The sequence below is a fragment of the Macrobrachium rosenbergii genome, chromosome 19 (assembly GCF_040412425.1).
Source record: "Macrobrachium rosenbergii isolate ZJJX-2024 chromosome 19, ASM4041242v1, whole genome shotgun sequence".
Classification (NCBI taxonomy): domain Eukaryota; kingdom Metazoa; phylum Arthropoda; class Malacostraca; order Decapoda; family Palaemonidae; genus Macrobrachium; species Macrobrachium rosenbergii.
Genome location: NC_089759.1, coordinates 35,129,004 through 35,146,656, shown reverse-complemented (window position 1 = coordinate 35,146,656; position 17,653 = coordinate 35,129,004). Strand labels below are relative to the sequence as shown.

Genomic DNA, 17,653 nt, shown 5'->3' with positions numbered 1-17,653 from the left:
TTTTTAAAGTCTTCCGAACGTTTTGCAGCATGAGAAACACAAAACTCACGTTCTCTTATATAAATTCGGTAACCTTTTGTTTTGTCACCGAAAGTAAAACCAATCGTTTCCTCAATCCTAGCTTTTCCTTTTACCTCAATGAAATATCAATATTATACCGACTGAAATAAAAATGATTTAATTTTGGATTCTGACTGAAATGTCAAAAAAAAAAAAAAAAGACTACGAAGGAAAAGGTACAGGAGAGAGGAAGGAAAAGAAATCTGAGAAAAAAGAAAGTAAACTTGAGAGAGAAAATCGAGGAAATTTCACAGAGATGGTTGGAATAAAATGGATATTTAGGAGCCTTCACTGTTTCAAACTTACAAGTGCAAATTTCAAAGGGAGTCCCAACCGCATGCCCTTTTGAACCCTAGTCTCGAAGTACACGAGAAAATAAATTTATACCTTAGTTTAACCAGACCACTGATCTGATTAACAGCTCTCCTAGGGCTGGCCCGAAGCATTAGACTCATTTTACGTGGCTAAGAACCAGTTGGTTACCTAGCAACGGGACCTACAGCTTATTGTGGAATCCGAACCACATTATACCGAGAAATGAATTTCTATCACCAGAAATAAATTCCTCTAATTCTTCATTGGCCGGTTGGAGACTCGAACTCGGGCCTAGCAGAGTGCAAGCCGAGAACTCTACCGACTCGTCCAACGAGGAACTAAGGAGAAGGAAGGAAGTGGGGAGAGGGCAGGTGTTAACCACCTTATAACCAAATGATCTGATTTATAAAGAAAGAAAAGATAGATAAAATTGGAAAAGCTATCCAGAAAGCGAATTCCAAAACTTGGTAGTAGAGGGAACAAAGCAATCCCAAAACCGTCAAAGGAATTAGATTTTCACAGATGAATTGAGAGAGAGAGAGAGAGAGAGAGAGAGAGAGAGAGAGAGAGAGAGAGAGAGAGAGAGAAGCTACCTTGCAGGTGAAAGGAAGCGGCTGGTTGAGAGATGAGATAGCACAGGGATTCCATGATCAGAAGAAATTGTCTTCGATTCGATCCTGTCGAGGATGGATTCACGACAGACGAATGAGTTGAACGCAAAGCTGTACTAAATGGGATGAAGAAATTAAATTACACGTAATCTATAACTGTAATTTACTAGAAACAGATTAAATAATCTGAATCGTGTGATCTCTTCTAGACATTCTGAATACTGAAGACACTGACAGTTGCATTGGAACAAAACGTAATAATGAGTAACAGAGAAGAGAGAGATAATAATGAGTAACAGAGAAGAGAGAGAGAGATAATCTGTTGAATTATGAGCAAAAACAGGAATAGGAGCAAGCGGCGAACGGGTGAAGGTCAGCAGCAAATAGAAGAAAAAGAGGTGGCGATAACGGAACCCTAAGGAACATCGCCACAGATGGGGAAGGCTTCGGATGTTGCGCAGTCGACAGCAAGCAAAAAAAAAGCAGGTATCTACAAAGCAAGATATACAACTTATATTTAGGAGAGGTGAAATCATAAAAGCAGGAAGTTTGGCTGAAAGCCACCGTGCGCGCCACATGCAGACGCGCGCGATCTTAAATGTTCGTTTCTTCATTGGGCCACATTGCTTGCATGCACTTCATTTTTGCGACGTTATCAGTTCCTTGGGAATCTGAAAATTGCTTTATTACCTCTCCTATTCACATCTCATGCTTCCGCCATTTATTATCACAGACTGCCACACCTCACCTGGACGCTTTGAATTTCAGATTTATCCTCCACTCTCATGCGTGCACAGTCTATCAGTGTTGTTCCTTCTAACCTCCTTCATCTCACTTTGCTTCAGGTTGTTTCCAAGCACCAGTATATATATATATATATATATATATATATATATATATATATATATATATATATATATATATATATATATATATATATATATATATATATATATATACATATATATATAGAATAAAGCTACATGGTATTTGTGTAAGTAAGAATTAGATTGCTGCATTTGAAAAGCCATCTAAACATTGACTGCTATTCAACCGAACAGTTAAGGAAAGGAAAAGTTCAGCAAGCATTTGTATATTCTTGTAAACATATGCGTATATACATCTATGTGCATGTTTATATATATATATATATATATATATATATATATATATATATATATATATATAATTACAAACCGATTGAAGGCATTTCCGTAAATTGATAGAGAGGAGTAGACGGCCAAAAATAAAGAATTTTTCAGTTTATCCAAACCCGCTAAACCCAGCCCCAAGATTCAGTCATATACAAAAAATAGAAGCTTCAGTGATTAGACATTTTAGTGGTAATTGAAAAGACGCAAAAAAAAAACGAAATTCCTCTCTCGTCAACATTCGAAGCGCCACTCATCGGTAATCTATGCTCAGTTCTTCAAGGACTTCTCCCGTCATTACTCGTTTAATATACTAAGTGCCACACCGACGTCTTTAAATTAAGACATAAAAGCAACTATTTTCCATGCTTTTAACACGCTTCCTGAACCATGTTTGTTTACATATAGATTTGAATTGGTGTGAATGAGAATGTGCATGCATACACGTGATTTACATGTATGTATGTATACATATACATGCATATATACAATCATGAAGCTACAAATGTTGTTTAATATCCAATTCACGCTACTTCGGGAATATCCCCGATGGGGAATTATCACCGAAGGGGAATTTTATAAGTGATAAAGGGATCAGTACCGCAGGGTCTGATCCATTTATCTCTTATAAAATTCCCCTTCGGTGATAATTCCCATCGAATATATTCCTGAAGTAGCGTGAACTGATATTAAACAACATTTGTAGCTTCATGAATGTATATAAATCACGTGTGATAAAAATTTCATGTATATATACATATATATATATATATATATATATATATATATATATATATATATATATATATATATGTGTGTATATATATATATATATATATATATATATATATATATATATATATATATATATATATATATATATATATATATATATAAACATGCACATAGATGTATATACGCATATGTTCGGTTCAATAGCAGTAAATGTTTAGATGGTTTTCAAATGCAGCAGTGTAATTCTTATTTACACAAGTACCATGTAACTTTATTCTGTCATTAATAAAATTAATAAATTTTCCCAGAGTGCATTCATGGTTTGTCAATTGTCTATTGCACAAATGATAGACAGGATACTGTCGTTCATCTCATGAAATCTGGATATACCATACAGGTATCAGACTCGATCCAAATGCATAGTGTCATGGACCTTATAGATAATTTTATATTTAATTGCTTATATGCACTCCTTGTTGAGGTCAGTAATGTAATATTTTATAATATTGAAAACAGAAGAATAAGCCGATATAAACTAGACAAAAATATTCTAGAGTCCACCTTAATATAGGTATTGCGAAATGAGCGTTTCTATTTCTAAGCAAGATATGCTATCAGTTTGACGGGGTAGCGTTGGGGTCACGTTTCTCTGGCTGCTAAACCCACTCCTTGCGTTATTTGGAGACATTGTGGCTAAACAACACCCCTTCAGATTTAATCTTATATTTTACAGAATATACCTAAATAACACATTTTTAATTTTCGAAGAGGTCCGGCACGTTCACAGATTTCTTGACTATTCACATGAGCAAAATCCACTTAACAAGAAATTCATATGTGAAACTGAAAATAACTGTTAACTCTCATTTCTCAACGCCACGCCTTAGTGAGAAATTAGTTCCCTACACCAATTACAGAAAATCCCCACATATGACCTTAGCCTTGATTTTTTTAAGTTCTTCTCCACTTCTGTAGAAAATCAACAATATCTGTTCTGACTTCACCATTTTTGACCGTGAAATTTAGTACTTATAAAAATACTTTCTTTAAAAAAAAACCCTGTCATATATCCCAGAAGGCAATCGATCATCCTTTTATGAAAAAAGGTTCCTTAAACACTTTCCAATCTCCACTGCACCGAGGGCATTAAATTTATTAAATGACCATATCAGGATATCTCAGCTTTGGAGTGCGAAAGGATTTTGACAAAATACTAAGAAACACTTATCAACATACACAGTTTAAGTCTGCCTTTACTAATAATAAAACGACTGTTTATCACCTGAGAAAGAAAAAGCAACTACCAGAAGAAATGTTTTCATGAGCTGTTTATGAATTCATTTGCCTTGACTTCTCGTCAGGTAGACTGGTAGTTGTAACAGCTGGTTGCACCACAAAATTCCGGAACACATTTGGGGGCGGGGGGCATTTAAACGGGACCGCTACTTACAAAACCAGCACACTCAGCTATTAGAGGTCACTCTCACCAGCTAGAGTCGTTACCATACATAGTTTCACACACACCAAGGCTTGAAAAAAAAATTCTTTTTGAAAGTATAAAGCAGTACGCAAACTGGATCTTCTTGTTACGGTCTCTGAAATCAGAGACTTCATGACAATGTGCTGTTCTGCTGTTCGTTCATCAAATAGCATTTTCAATATTTTAGGTGTAACAAATATTTCCGTTATTACCTAGTTTCCTTTACCTTCTATTTTCATCGTTCAAAAACTAGGAGTTCATCTCGATAATGTTTTTTGGATTTAGATGTTTAAATTCCATGTTCAGTGTTGAATATCTAGAAATTTCTTACTTTAACTAATAAATGAATATTGTCATATTTCATGTTTAGTGAACGTTCTCTACTTTGGTCATAAATAACATACTAAGCATTCTCTGAACTGCTGGTAGAAAAAAAAATATAAAAATGTATGTTCATATAAATTACAGTACATATATACAAATATATATATACATGCATATTTATGCATATATATGTATACACACACATACACACTGGGGCTAGAGGCTAGAGGGCAAATTGGTCCACCCTCAAATCGTCAAACATACCAAATTGCAGCCCTCTAACCTCAGTAGTTTTGATATTATTTAAGGTTAAAATTAGCCATAATCATGCGTCTGGCACCGCTCTAGGTGCCAACAACACAGGCCACCACCGGGCCGTGGCTGAAGTTTCATGGGGCGCGGCTGAGAATTTCATACAGCATTATACGCTGTACAGGAAACTCGATTGCGCCGAAGAAACTTCGGCGCATTTTTTACTTGTTTATTTGTAATTATAAATGTTTAATTGTATGTCTCAGTTAAGATCAGAGCGATTAAGAATTTGAGACAACACGTTAGCATATTAACACTTGGTTAATCTATCCAGCATATATTAATGTTAAAACTATCAAGGCGAACAAAATATACTGCAGACGTCCCTCCGATAACAAACAAATGGACTTAAACAACAAATAAAACTCCATGATATTGCAAAATCAACAAAATGACTGAACACATCAAATCAGGCAATACGTCTAACTTCCACTTATCCTAAACCAGCAGTTTCTGTACAATGCTAAGCAATGATTATAATGAAATTTGTATCGTGGAGGGTGGCAAATCCATTTACAAAGATTGGTGCACAATAAGTGGTAAGATATGACTCAAAGAGTTCACGATTCTCATTATGAGGGATACTAGTCATTACAAAAAGAATAAAATAAATGAAAACTCTTTTATCGGCTATCATCAGTCGAACTGAGAGAATGAATTTATCGAGGGACCACAGGAAACCCGAGGCTAGGACGAGTTGATTTTACAATTTATTGTCGAGCAAGTGTTTCAGGGGATCCGCCCCCAGAGTGATCAACCCAGATGCGAGCCAACGAGGTCTAGAACAGATCGGCGTCTTGAGTCTTTCATCAGAGGACGGGAAATTTAATCGCCGTTTCTAATCTTGTCAACACATTTATCTCGCACTTGCGCACCTCTATGCGCATTTCTTAGTTGCCTTCCCGTTTGCCGTCATTTGGAAGAGATCGGCAACATATTCAGAAATAAATGTGGTTTAGTTTTGCTGATTTCGTTTCAGAGGTTTTCATGAGGCTCTCGATAATAATATATATATATATATATATATATATATATATATATATATATATATATATATATATATATATATATATATATATATATATATATATATATATATATATGTTTGAATGTTATTTGAACTTTGATCACTTTCACACTTATGAGTGTTTTTTTTACATTTACAAATAATAAGCCGCTGATATCATCCGATATCGAATTCACTATGCATTAGGAAAATCTCACACTGAATGGGAATTGTAACTGTCAAGCCCGCATCTGTCCGGACCAGGATTAGTCGAATTGCCTTCCCTTAAGTGTAAGTTATTAGTGGTATATATATATATATATATATATATATATATATATATATATATATATATATATATATATATATATATATATATATATGTGTGTGTGTGTGTGTGTGTGTGTGTGTGTATATATATATATATATATATATATATATATATATATATATATATATATATATATATATATATATATATATATATACTGTATTCAATCAGTAAGCTACACGTCCTTTAATATCAATTCGCTCTACCTCGGAAATAATATATTTTCATATATGTTACCGAAGGGGAATTTTTAGCTGATAATAAGTTCGTCGTCTCGTGGGCTCGAACCAGCGAAGACAAGAACTCAGGACTACAGTGGACGCATTTTAACCCACGCGACGAACTTATTATCAACTAAAAATTCCCCTTCAGGTAACATATATGAAAATATATTATTTCCGAAAGCAGAGCGAATTGATATTAAAGGACGTTTGTAGCTTACTGATTGAATATGAATCACGATGATGTGATAAAAAAAGTCGTATACTGTATGTATGTATATATATGTGTGCATATATACATATATATGTATATATGTAATATTTGTGTGTATATACCTGATATTGTCTGAAGTTCAATTACAGCATAGGAGTGAAGGCAGTGTACAGGAATGGATAAAGTGGTCAAGAGGAAAGCGAGACAGAATAGAAGCATTTGATATCAAAGGGGAAGGTGTGCAAGAAGCTGTATGGAGAAGTGGAAGAGGCTAGTCTAGTAAGTTTGAGAATGTCTGTCGAATGACTGTTGAAGATGCAATAAGCCAAATTTAATAAGAGGACAGACACCAGGAGTTGATAGATTACAGGTGAGATACTGCATTGCTATGATTAAAGTGCCTCTGAGTGTGTAAAGTTTGTCTGAATGAGGAAAAATTCCAGAGGAATGAGTGAAAAGTAAAATTATTCCGTTGTGTTAGGATAAAGGTGACAGATGTCCATGGAAGCTTAATGGGTGCAAAACATCATTCAGAATAACAGGAAAGATTTATGGTAAGATTTTGTCTGAGTACATGAGATGACAGAAGGACGGTTAGAGAAGGATCTTTGTAGGTTTAAAGAAGAAAAGGCTTCGTGGATCCAGTGTTTGTTATGAAACTGTAACGTCGGAAGTCTTAGAGCAGAAGAAAAGGCTGTATGTATGTACATGAACATATCAAAGACTATGATATGACTGATAGAGATGCAATGTGGATGGTCATAAGGACGTATAATATAGAATATAATTCATTGTTGTAAGTAATTAAAAACTTTTTATGTTGGAAGTTAAGAGTGTGTTAGAATTTGTAGAGGAGGGAGTGACTGGTTTGCTGTAAAACTGGAGCAGAGACAATTATGTTAGTTCTCTGTAAATGTTTAGTATCTTTAAGGAAAGAGTGATTGAGGCATCAAAGAAAGGGCAGTAGACGTAGTTGTAGAGTAGCAACTGAAGAACATGTCCAGGTGAATAGGGATAGTATGAATTAACCATAGAGGTAAGCAAATGGAGAAAGTTGAAAGTAAATACAGAAAAAGTGGAATTTTAAGGGTTTATGGGAGCAGGAAGATGGATCAATGAATGGTAATGAATTGTGAGAAACTGAAAGGAGTTAATCTGTTCAGATATCTCGGGATAAATATAAAGGATTATAGTGGGAGGAGTAGAGGTGAGTCACATAATAAGTGAAGCAAAGAAGCAGCAGGGTATGGTCAAGATGAAATGTATGACGGAATCGTTGAGCCAATTCTCCTTTAAGCAAGTGAAGTATGGATGTTGGGAAAAAATGAAAAAAAGAGGTTGAGGCTATACAAGTTGATTGTTTGCATTCTATATGTTGCCTAAAAAGAGATGGAAGAGTGAGAAATGTGAAGACGGGTTGAAGGAGCTAGAAAAAGCTTAGAGTAAGGTGGAGGGACTGATCAGAGGGTTTAAGGATGGTTCAGTTAGGTGGACGAATGAAGGGAGATAGGTTGATAGTGTCCACTTTTGAAGCATAAGGGGGGACGAGGAGAGGAAGACCATGCAAAGGCTGGATAGGCCTCAGCATTCAGGAAGCGCAAGTGTGTGCATGTGCAAGGAGAGGTGTGTTGTGGGGGGCGCGTGGAGATGCTTCTAATGAGTTGTCAGTGTTGGTGCACAAAACAACCAATGTTGTTGTAATTTCTGCAGCTAAAGTACGAACGCTTTAGTGACGATTGTCTTGACCTTTGTTGCAGCCATTTCCTGTTATATTCTGTATATATATATATATGATGTATGTATAAATCAAGAATTTAATGGCTACTCACTCAGATGTATTTGTAATTTCGATGGCCACCATAACACTTAAACTCTTCGACTTCATCACAATTTTTGGATATACCCACGATTGAGCAACCGTGGATATACCTATCTCTACAGGCCTTTTATTCAAGAGCTACGACGAGCTAACGTCGTCACTGGAACCTCCTGTCTCTACTTCGATAAAGGGCTTTTAGAGATGAACGCATCCAGAAAAGGGTGAAATGTTGAGATGTCAATATAGGTTTATGGGTATTAAAAATACTTGCATAAAAACATTCACACGCATATATGTATATATATGTGTGTGTATGTATGTATGTATATATATATATATATATATATATATATATATATATATATATATGTATGTATGTATATATATATACATATATATATGTGTATTAACAGAGAGAGAGAGAGAACATGAAAAAAATGTTAAGAATTACAAACATTGAAAATCTAGTTAATTAAACACGAATATTTGGCAGAAAATAACTAAGAGAGAGAGAGAGAGAGAGAGAGAGAGAGAGAGAGAGAGAGAGAGAGAGAGAGATTAGTCTCAACCCACATGCATAAGCGAAAACATCCCCTTTAAACTAGCACTTAAGCTCCGAAACAAAAGAGCAACAAACAACAAAAACACGTCGTAAAAACCTGTTAACAGGAAAGGAATGACACCGATATGTTAAGGACAAGGGTATGGAATGGAGGGGGATATCATCATCGTCGTGGAGAAAAAAATTATATGTGGCGGGGTGGTCGCCATCTTGGGAGGTGGGGAAGGGCCTGGAGGAGGAGGAGGAGGAGGAAGAGGAGGAGGGGGAGGAATGAGGTGGTGGGGTGCGTGGTAGCATCATCAGCATGTCAAGTAGTCCTAAGTAACCTTAGCCTACAAGTGTTACAAAACTGAGACCAGTCGTCCTCTACAGTAACTTCCAGTCCTTGGCAGCCAATAAAAACGTGAGGGGGCTTTCCTTTTCTATTCTTTCTTTATTGTTTACTAAACTCTACGGAATTTCCTAAAAAAATATGGTACGTAGAGCTGTCATCATCTCCCTTGAGATAAGTTATTCATTTGCTTTTGTCCTACGGCACATTACCTGGATAAAGCAACTCTGTTGTGACAGGTCCTGCGCAGGGAAAGCCATCCTTGAATCGCTACCAGGCAGCCTTCGTAAATGAAGTGTAAGGCCACACGCGCGCATATTTGCATACGCACGTTCTCTCTGGCAAGTACTGGTTAAATGAGCATTGAGGAAAAGATTGCTAAGCAACGTATGAAGTCTTTCAACTGCTTATGGTTGTGTTTCATTATATTATTAAGTATTATTATTATAATCATTATCGTAGGAAAATGTTTCAGAATGATGACATTTTCCAAATCTGTCACTTTTGACTTCCGAATAATTCCAGTTTTTCCTGCTTCTGTCTTGTAAACATTTTGTATGCTTATTCACATACTACAAGATTTGTCGCAGTCAACTGATAAATAGTTGCGTTCAAGATCCACACATACCAAACTATAAACAAAGATATATATATATATATATATATATATATATATATATATATATATATATATATATATATATGTTATATGTATGTGTATTTATATATATAGAAATTTATTTATTTATTTATTTATCTATTTATTTATTTATGTATGTGCCATTCTACCTATAAAATGTTCACAACAAGGGCCCCCACAATATTGCAAATTCGCTTATACCCCAAAAGATTACCTGGAAATTCTAGTGCCAGACGCAACATAACAGACGTGAGGAGGCTACGACAGCTTCCTATTTTGTCTTGTTGTTAGCTCAGGACACGTATACGGAACGTTAAGGGACGTCTAATACGACACGTATGGCCCATAATAGTATTTTTGTTACTGCATTGACTGATGGGACGGACAACCCTACGTCCTTACTCTAGTTCAGGCCAGCTGGATCGAAACAGGAAGGGAGGAAAGGTGACGGGGTTTGTCCAGTTTCAGAAGGAATCCAGAGATCCGTTTCTTTAGAGATGTTTGTCATGAAGTCACTGTTAATACGTATACGAAATTATGATAATCATAATAATAATAATAATGGTAATGCTTTTATAATACAGCTTAATTTATTTCATTGTTGAGTAGCGAAGAAGAGTAATGGAGGAATGACAGGTGCTAAGTTAAGTATACCTTAGTTTAACCAGACCACTGAGCTGATTAACAGCTCTCCTAGGGCTGGCCCGAAGGATTAGACTTATTTTACGTGGCTAAGAACCACTTGATCACCTAGCAACGGGACCTACAGCTTGTTGTGGAATCCGAATCACATTATAGCGAGAAATGAATTTCTGTCACCAGAAATAAATTCTTCTAATTGTTCATTGGCCGGTCGGAGAATTGAACGCGGGACCAGCAGAGTGCTAGCCGAGAACGGTACCAACCCGCCCAATGGGAACTGTGACAGGTGCTATTTGGAGGGTGTTTATTGAACTTCCATGAACATGGAAAACGAAACATTAGGAGGACACATTAACACCTCGTATTATAGGGAGTGATCCACAGATTCTTGAATCCCACTTTGAACGTAACCGGTGCCAGCGATCGCTGGTGAGTTTTCGAACAACAGTTCCTGTTTCTTAATAAACCAATAGACCAATGTTAAGATTCCGAAACAAGCAGTACAAGGTTAAGCTGCCTACGTAATTATAGTTTGATATCTGCATCTCTCGCTGTCTACCTATCAGATCTTCGTATACATTGATAAATGTATGCAAAATTATGCTTACTGTAATACAGTGTTGACGGGAACTGACTGTTTCATATTGAATATGCACGCACCAAAAAAAGATAAATAAATAAAAAATCGTAACTGAAATGTTTAAGAACTTCGAACACCATTTCCTCTTCCTCGCAGCTTTCATCAAGTTCGGTCTTTTAGGAAAAGAGAAAAAAAAAGGGTAAGAGAAAAAGGAAAGGAGAGAGAGAGAGAGAGAGAGAGAGAGAGAGAGAGAGAGAGAGAGAGAGAGCTCTGGCCTAGTCACAGCATCTTCTTAAAACGATCATCTGAGCGTTGTCTGTGCCAAACGTCCTCACGTTATGTATTTCAAATGTTTCCATTATAGCCCAAACGTCTCACTATTGAGAAAAGTACCCACTGATACCCATCATGGAACAGTCCCCTTTGCTTATCCGGTTGCCAAGGTGATTTGACAAGGCCAGACGGTACATTTAGTTGCTGCCTTCCCCCACTCTCTCCACGGGCTCTCGAGCCTTCTTGTGGCCCACTGCATCTGACACCGAGTCCGTCATTTCACTCTGAACCAGCTTTGCGGGTCTTCAAAGTACGACGCGTGTGAACGATCCAGGAAGTTGCCTCTTTCCAGAATTTCCAGATAATGATAGCTCTCTGTTCATATTTTTTTTTTTTATATCTTGGACAGGGATTGGTCAAACAGGGTGGTATTAACATATCGTTCTCAGCTTGCTTTGTTAGTTTATATTTCATGGCTCTGACTGAGTTAATATTCGGAGAAATGGAAAAATCATTCAGCATAAGTGTACAGTGAGTGAATTTGCTTAGATGTTCGGATTTTAAAGTTGTGGGAAATGGTCAGTTCCTACTATAATTATAAAAGAAGTTGTGGTTATCCATAGTAAATTAATAAAACTTAATAAAAGAAAAGATGTCCGTTTCTAATTACATTTTTCAGTACTGAAGACTAGGATATAGAAATGCCCAGAAAAACATTAAATGCCTGCGTATACGCATTGTATCTATTCCTACCTCTACGTACATACCACAGCAAATGCTTATAGAAGCTGGCTTTTTCAAATTGCTTCTCTATGTAACAAAACACATCTTCACTGAAATATTGATGAAAGTGTGTCTCAGACAAACAAAATCAGACAGCCACTTCCTGTTCCTGCTGATTGTATTACCTGTGTCATAGGTTACAGGTATCACCGGAGATGTTGCGATCACATCATCGCGGTCCTGTGATACCGTTAAAGTAAAGGACGATTTACGCAATTCCGTAAAGAGAAGAATAGACCCAAACCGATTGCTATGATCTGCTGAGAGTTCCGTGATTGGGAACTATCCTAACTGGTTAACCGCATTCCAAAGTCGCAAAGAGAATACCACGATTAGTTATGCATCGGATATCATGACCAGGTTATGGTCTCTCTCTCTCTCTCTCTCTCTCTCTCTCTCTCTCTCTCTCTCTCTCTCTCTCAACAGATGAAAAACTTCCGTGATTGTGAATGAACGTCAGTGTGAGTTGCGTCGAATTAAACTGTTCGTCTTTCCTATCTTTATACTTTTTTATAATCATTGCTTTATGCTCATATTGAATACTGGGGAATTCATAAAAACCAAATGTTTTAATATTATATTACAGAGATTACATGATGATTGTTAAATGCTAAATATTTGGGTGTTTTCTGAATTAAGCATTTGATTCTATCAGTTAATGTCCTGTTTAATTAATAATTGGTTAGATCGAAAAATAAACAAAAAATAAAAATTACATTTAGGACATACGGAATCAAGAAAGAACACGCACAAAAAAATGGTTAAGAATTACAAACACCTAAAATCTATTTAATCAAATACGAATCTTTTGACAGAAAATAATTTTGAGGAAATCAAACAAAAATGGATAATTTTCTTCCTGATAACCTTGGCATTGTGTGTGTGTGTGTGTGTGTGTACGTGTATGAAATTGCTTGCAGGTTTGCGAGCCCCCCTTGTGGAAAAATTCTTAATTAGCCAAAATATTATATTGCTTTAGAAGTGGAAGTGGCCAATAGCAAATCATGTATTGCAAGCACCGCGAGCAGAGGAACTGAAAACTGACTAAACTGGTCAATAAAAAGTGAACAACAGTGCCAAGGATATCAGGAAGAAAATTACGCATATTTTTGTTTGATTTCCTCATAATCATTTTCCGTATATATATATATATATATATATATATATATATATATATATATATATATATATATATATATATATATATATATACATATATATGTTTATATATATGTATATAGATTATATATATATATATATACATTTATATATTGTTCTTTTTCTTTTACACACCTTTTTCCCTTAAGGAGCTGTCGAGCCAGAAGTGCAAAGCTCACTAGATATCAGCAATTCTCTGCTTATGAGATCACTAGCCTTTTACTTTTTCTTTGACAAAAATTGCTGTGGGTGGCATGGAGGCTGGAAATGAGATAAGGACCTTACAAACGCGGGCCCAGTGCCCATATTATAGAACTGCCCTACTCACGCAATTGGCAAAAGGTCTCTTGTTTGAAATTTGGGGAAAGATGGAGCAACACGAATACATGACAAAACTGAATTACGGAATTTAAATCCTATGATTTTAGTAAACACCGACATTAAATGATGTAAAATCATACGAATGAAGGGAAAGTTCTTGTTAGGCTAAGAGAAGGCGTGTGGGATTAAAAGAAAACAAGTAAAGAACGCGCTGAGTTTCTTTGGCGCAATCGAGTTTTCTTTTAAGGGTATAATGCTGTATGAAACTCTTAGCCACGGCCCGGTGGTAGCCTCTGTTGTTGGCACCGATGCATGATCATGGCTAACTTTAACCTTGAGTAAAATAGAAACTACTGAGGCTAGAGGGCTGCAATTTGGTATGTTTGATAATTGGAGGGTGGATGATCAACATACCAATTTGCAGCCCTATCGCCTCAGTAGTTTTTAAGATCTGAGGGCGGACAGAAAAAGTGCGGACGGACAGACAAATAGCCATCTCAGTAGTTTTCTTTTACTGAAAACTAAAAATTATGGAATAAGTGAAAGAACAACATGGGAGACTTGAAAACAATACGAAAGGAACACAGGACACTCAGGAATGTTATTTTCAAAACATACAGGCAATAATGTTAAACATTCTGAATAAAAAAACCGAACAAAGCGTTTAAGCCTAGTTTGGATCACAGACATAAAAAGCCTTATCAGGGAGGTGCACAGACCACGTTACACAAGTCAGTACTTGAAGGATAAGGCGACAAAAAAAAATGAAACATGGTTATCCATGAAAGATTAGATGTTAGAACCGTTATTCTCTATTCATACTTTGTCTGGAGGGTGAAAGAGGAAAAATCAGTATAGTTCAGTTTTGAAGGCTAAGTCGGAACAGAAAAGGCTGGACCTGGTGTTGTACTTAGGGAAAATTGTTAAAAGCGGTCCACGTTTCTCATCTCCTTGAGGTGGTCTACGGTTAATTATGCAGATCCTAAAAGCGTACATACATACATACATGAATGCAAACATATATATATATATATATATATATATATATATATATATATATATATATATATATATATATATATATATATAGACATATATATATATATATATGTGTGTGTGTGTGTGTGTGCGCGTGTGTTTATATGGCAATTTCACGGGCCATATGATATCAAATACCTTCGTGTCTTATTGCATGGGTGAATACAAATATACGAAGTGTGTTTCTGAGCGGGAAGAAAGTAAGAACCGTAAACTGCAAACTCCGTTTTGTTAACATATTGTTTAGTTATACATGTCATCATTTCACTTTTCTTTACGTGATTTAATAAATAAAAAACGCATCATTCTCTCTCGCTCTCTCTCTCTCTCTCTCTCTCTCTCTCTCTCTCTCTCTCTCTCTCAATCCATCAATATACTGTACTGGATTTATTGTTCTGCGTAATACGGTACCATACTTCCAAGAACATCATATTTCTCCCGCGTCTTCACAGACCAACATGGCGAACGTGTGGCTGCTGTTAACGCTGGTTGCTGGCCTGTCGACGTGTGTGATCAGTCAAGGCTCAATAGACCCCCCTGCCGATGTGTCGTTCAACGACTTCGGCAGCCTCGTGCCCGGGAAAATCAACGAAAATATTGATACCATCTTGAAGAAATTCTCCAAGTCTATGCCAAGGTAGTGTATGAAGAGTAAAGTCCTTGTTTTCAGTTTAGCTGGAGTAGTTTGATACGTTAAGTTCAAAAGTTTTTGGAAGAAAGTGTTTGGGAGTTTGAAGCCGTCACTTTGGCTGATACGTATATTGGTTGCGTTACGAATCATGATTGTCCATATATATCCCTCTACTTATCTCGAATGTATCTGTTTTTTTTTTTCTAAAATGAGTTGGTTTCACAAAACTCAATGCAGTATTGTCAAATAGTTAGACCAGACTGACTTGTTTGTTGTGAAATGCACATATGAAACGGATATATATACATATATATATATATATATATATATATATATATATATATATATATATATATATATATATATATATATGCGTGCGTGTGTGTGTGTGTGTGTACTGCTAACATCAGTAATAAATTCACTACACCTCTGGCTAGATAGGTGACCGCTGTGCAATTCGAGAATAAAGCTACCAGGCAGATCGATGAAAAATAAGTCTACGTATGTATACAGTACAATCGTGGAGAGAGAGAGAGAGAGAGAGAGAGAGAGAGAGAGAGAGAGAGAGAGAGAGAGAGAGAAATGAATGAATTACGACAACAAAATCGTCCTTGTGTTGACACTAGTTAGGTATATATTGACAGTCACTGTAGTAAGGCGCTAATTATTACTGTATAAAATTTTTCACCCTTTTGTTGAAAAAGCATTTTTTTTTTTGTACAAATCTCCATTTTTGCTTTGTATTATCTTCTGTACGAGTAACTTCCATATGACGTAATTGTTTAACTTATACAAGTATTTTTGAAACTTTTTATTTCATTCTTCCGACGAATTCTATTACCATGACTGAATAAGAAAGATATAGTTTTAGTTCAATGTGCACGTTCAATTTATATATGAAAAGGACTTCAAAAAAATTGAAAAACGAACAAGTCAGGTAGTGATCGAAACGGAATTTGATACAGGATAGAGAGAGAGAGAGAGAGAGAGAGAGAGAGAGAGAGAGAGAGAGAGAGAGAGAGAGATAATTATAAGTATAGCTCAGTAAGTAGTGCCTGTATTGATAACCGGATGTAATGTGAAATATTAGCTCTTTAAAATTTCCGTTTAATTTTTTTAATACACCTTACAACGAACGTTTTATGACGAAGTTTTCCATTCTTTATATTTGCAATAAATATTACCATTGACAGTTATTTTCTAGTATACTTCCCGAAGGATATTTGCCTCTGAAAATATATGATTCCAGCATATTGTCTTCTATCATGTGAAGACAGAATAATTAGACTGCTAAAATGTAACAAGAATGATTTAGTCTATAGACATTGCACAATAAACGTTACGTTCTCAGAAGAATAAATGGACTGAAGCCATTGTGACGAAGCCTCTCTTACCTTCCACCCAGCACTTCGTATTCATACATTGGGATTGATATGCTACAGTTCCAGAAGCCAGAGGTGAACTGTAATGATCAAAATTGCTGTATTGTATGTCCAAGTTATTACTCTTCCCTTCTAGATATACAGTATAGTATAAAAATAAAACAAATTAAACACTTCCATACTCCATTGCCCCCTTACGTTCCATTCAAGTCAAAACTAGAGACCACCTTGTTTTTGTAAGCCGATCTTCTGCTGTCGAGATTCGACTCTTCCATATCGAGATTCGACTCTTCCATATCGAGATTCGACTCTTCCATCGCATTAATGTCAAACTAAACCCACACTCGACAGCCGGCTGGAACTGGGCAACATCGACGACATGTTTGCCTACGACTGTTTCCTGCTGGGGCTCGACAACGGCTTCCAGAGGGAAGGAGACGCCTTCCTGGAGAGTCCAGAGTCGACTGCCATGTTCCTCTTCGGGATCACGACGGGGAAAATGACCGTCGAGTGCTCTTGGAAGACGGATGTAAGTATTTCTTTTTGGCTTTTATTTTTTTAAGTTCATCCATGAAGTTATTCATTTCAGTGATGCGCATAAGTTGTTCGTTTATCTGTCTTCGAGGTCACTGTAATAATTAATCTGTATTTTCCTTTACCTGTTCATGTTGAATTACCCATATGTCATACAAAATCTTCTGGCTTACTCTTACTCACTTTGTTTACAGAACGT

At 36.2% G+C, this 17,653-nt stretch overlaps 1 protein-coding gene across 1 annotated transcript in view; it reads left to right on the top strand.

Moving 5' to 3' along the window:
- The window catches only part of LOC136848821 (uncharacterized), a 40,275-nt gene that overhangs the window by 15,669 nt on the left and 6,953 nt on the right, over window positions 1-17,653 (top strand). Inside the window, exons 2-3 of the mRNA XM_067121504.1 lie at window positions 15,360-15,544; window positions 17,272-17,449. Of these exons, the coding sequence (XP_066977605.1) occupies window positions 15,366-15,544; window positions 17,272-17,449 (357 nt within the window). The 5' untranslated portion in view covers window positions 15,360-15,365. The remainder of the gene's footprint in view (window positions 1-15,359; window positions 15,545-17,271; window positions 17,450-17,653) is intronic.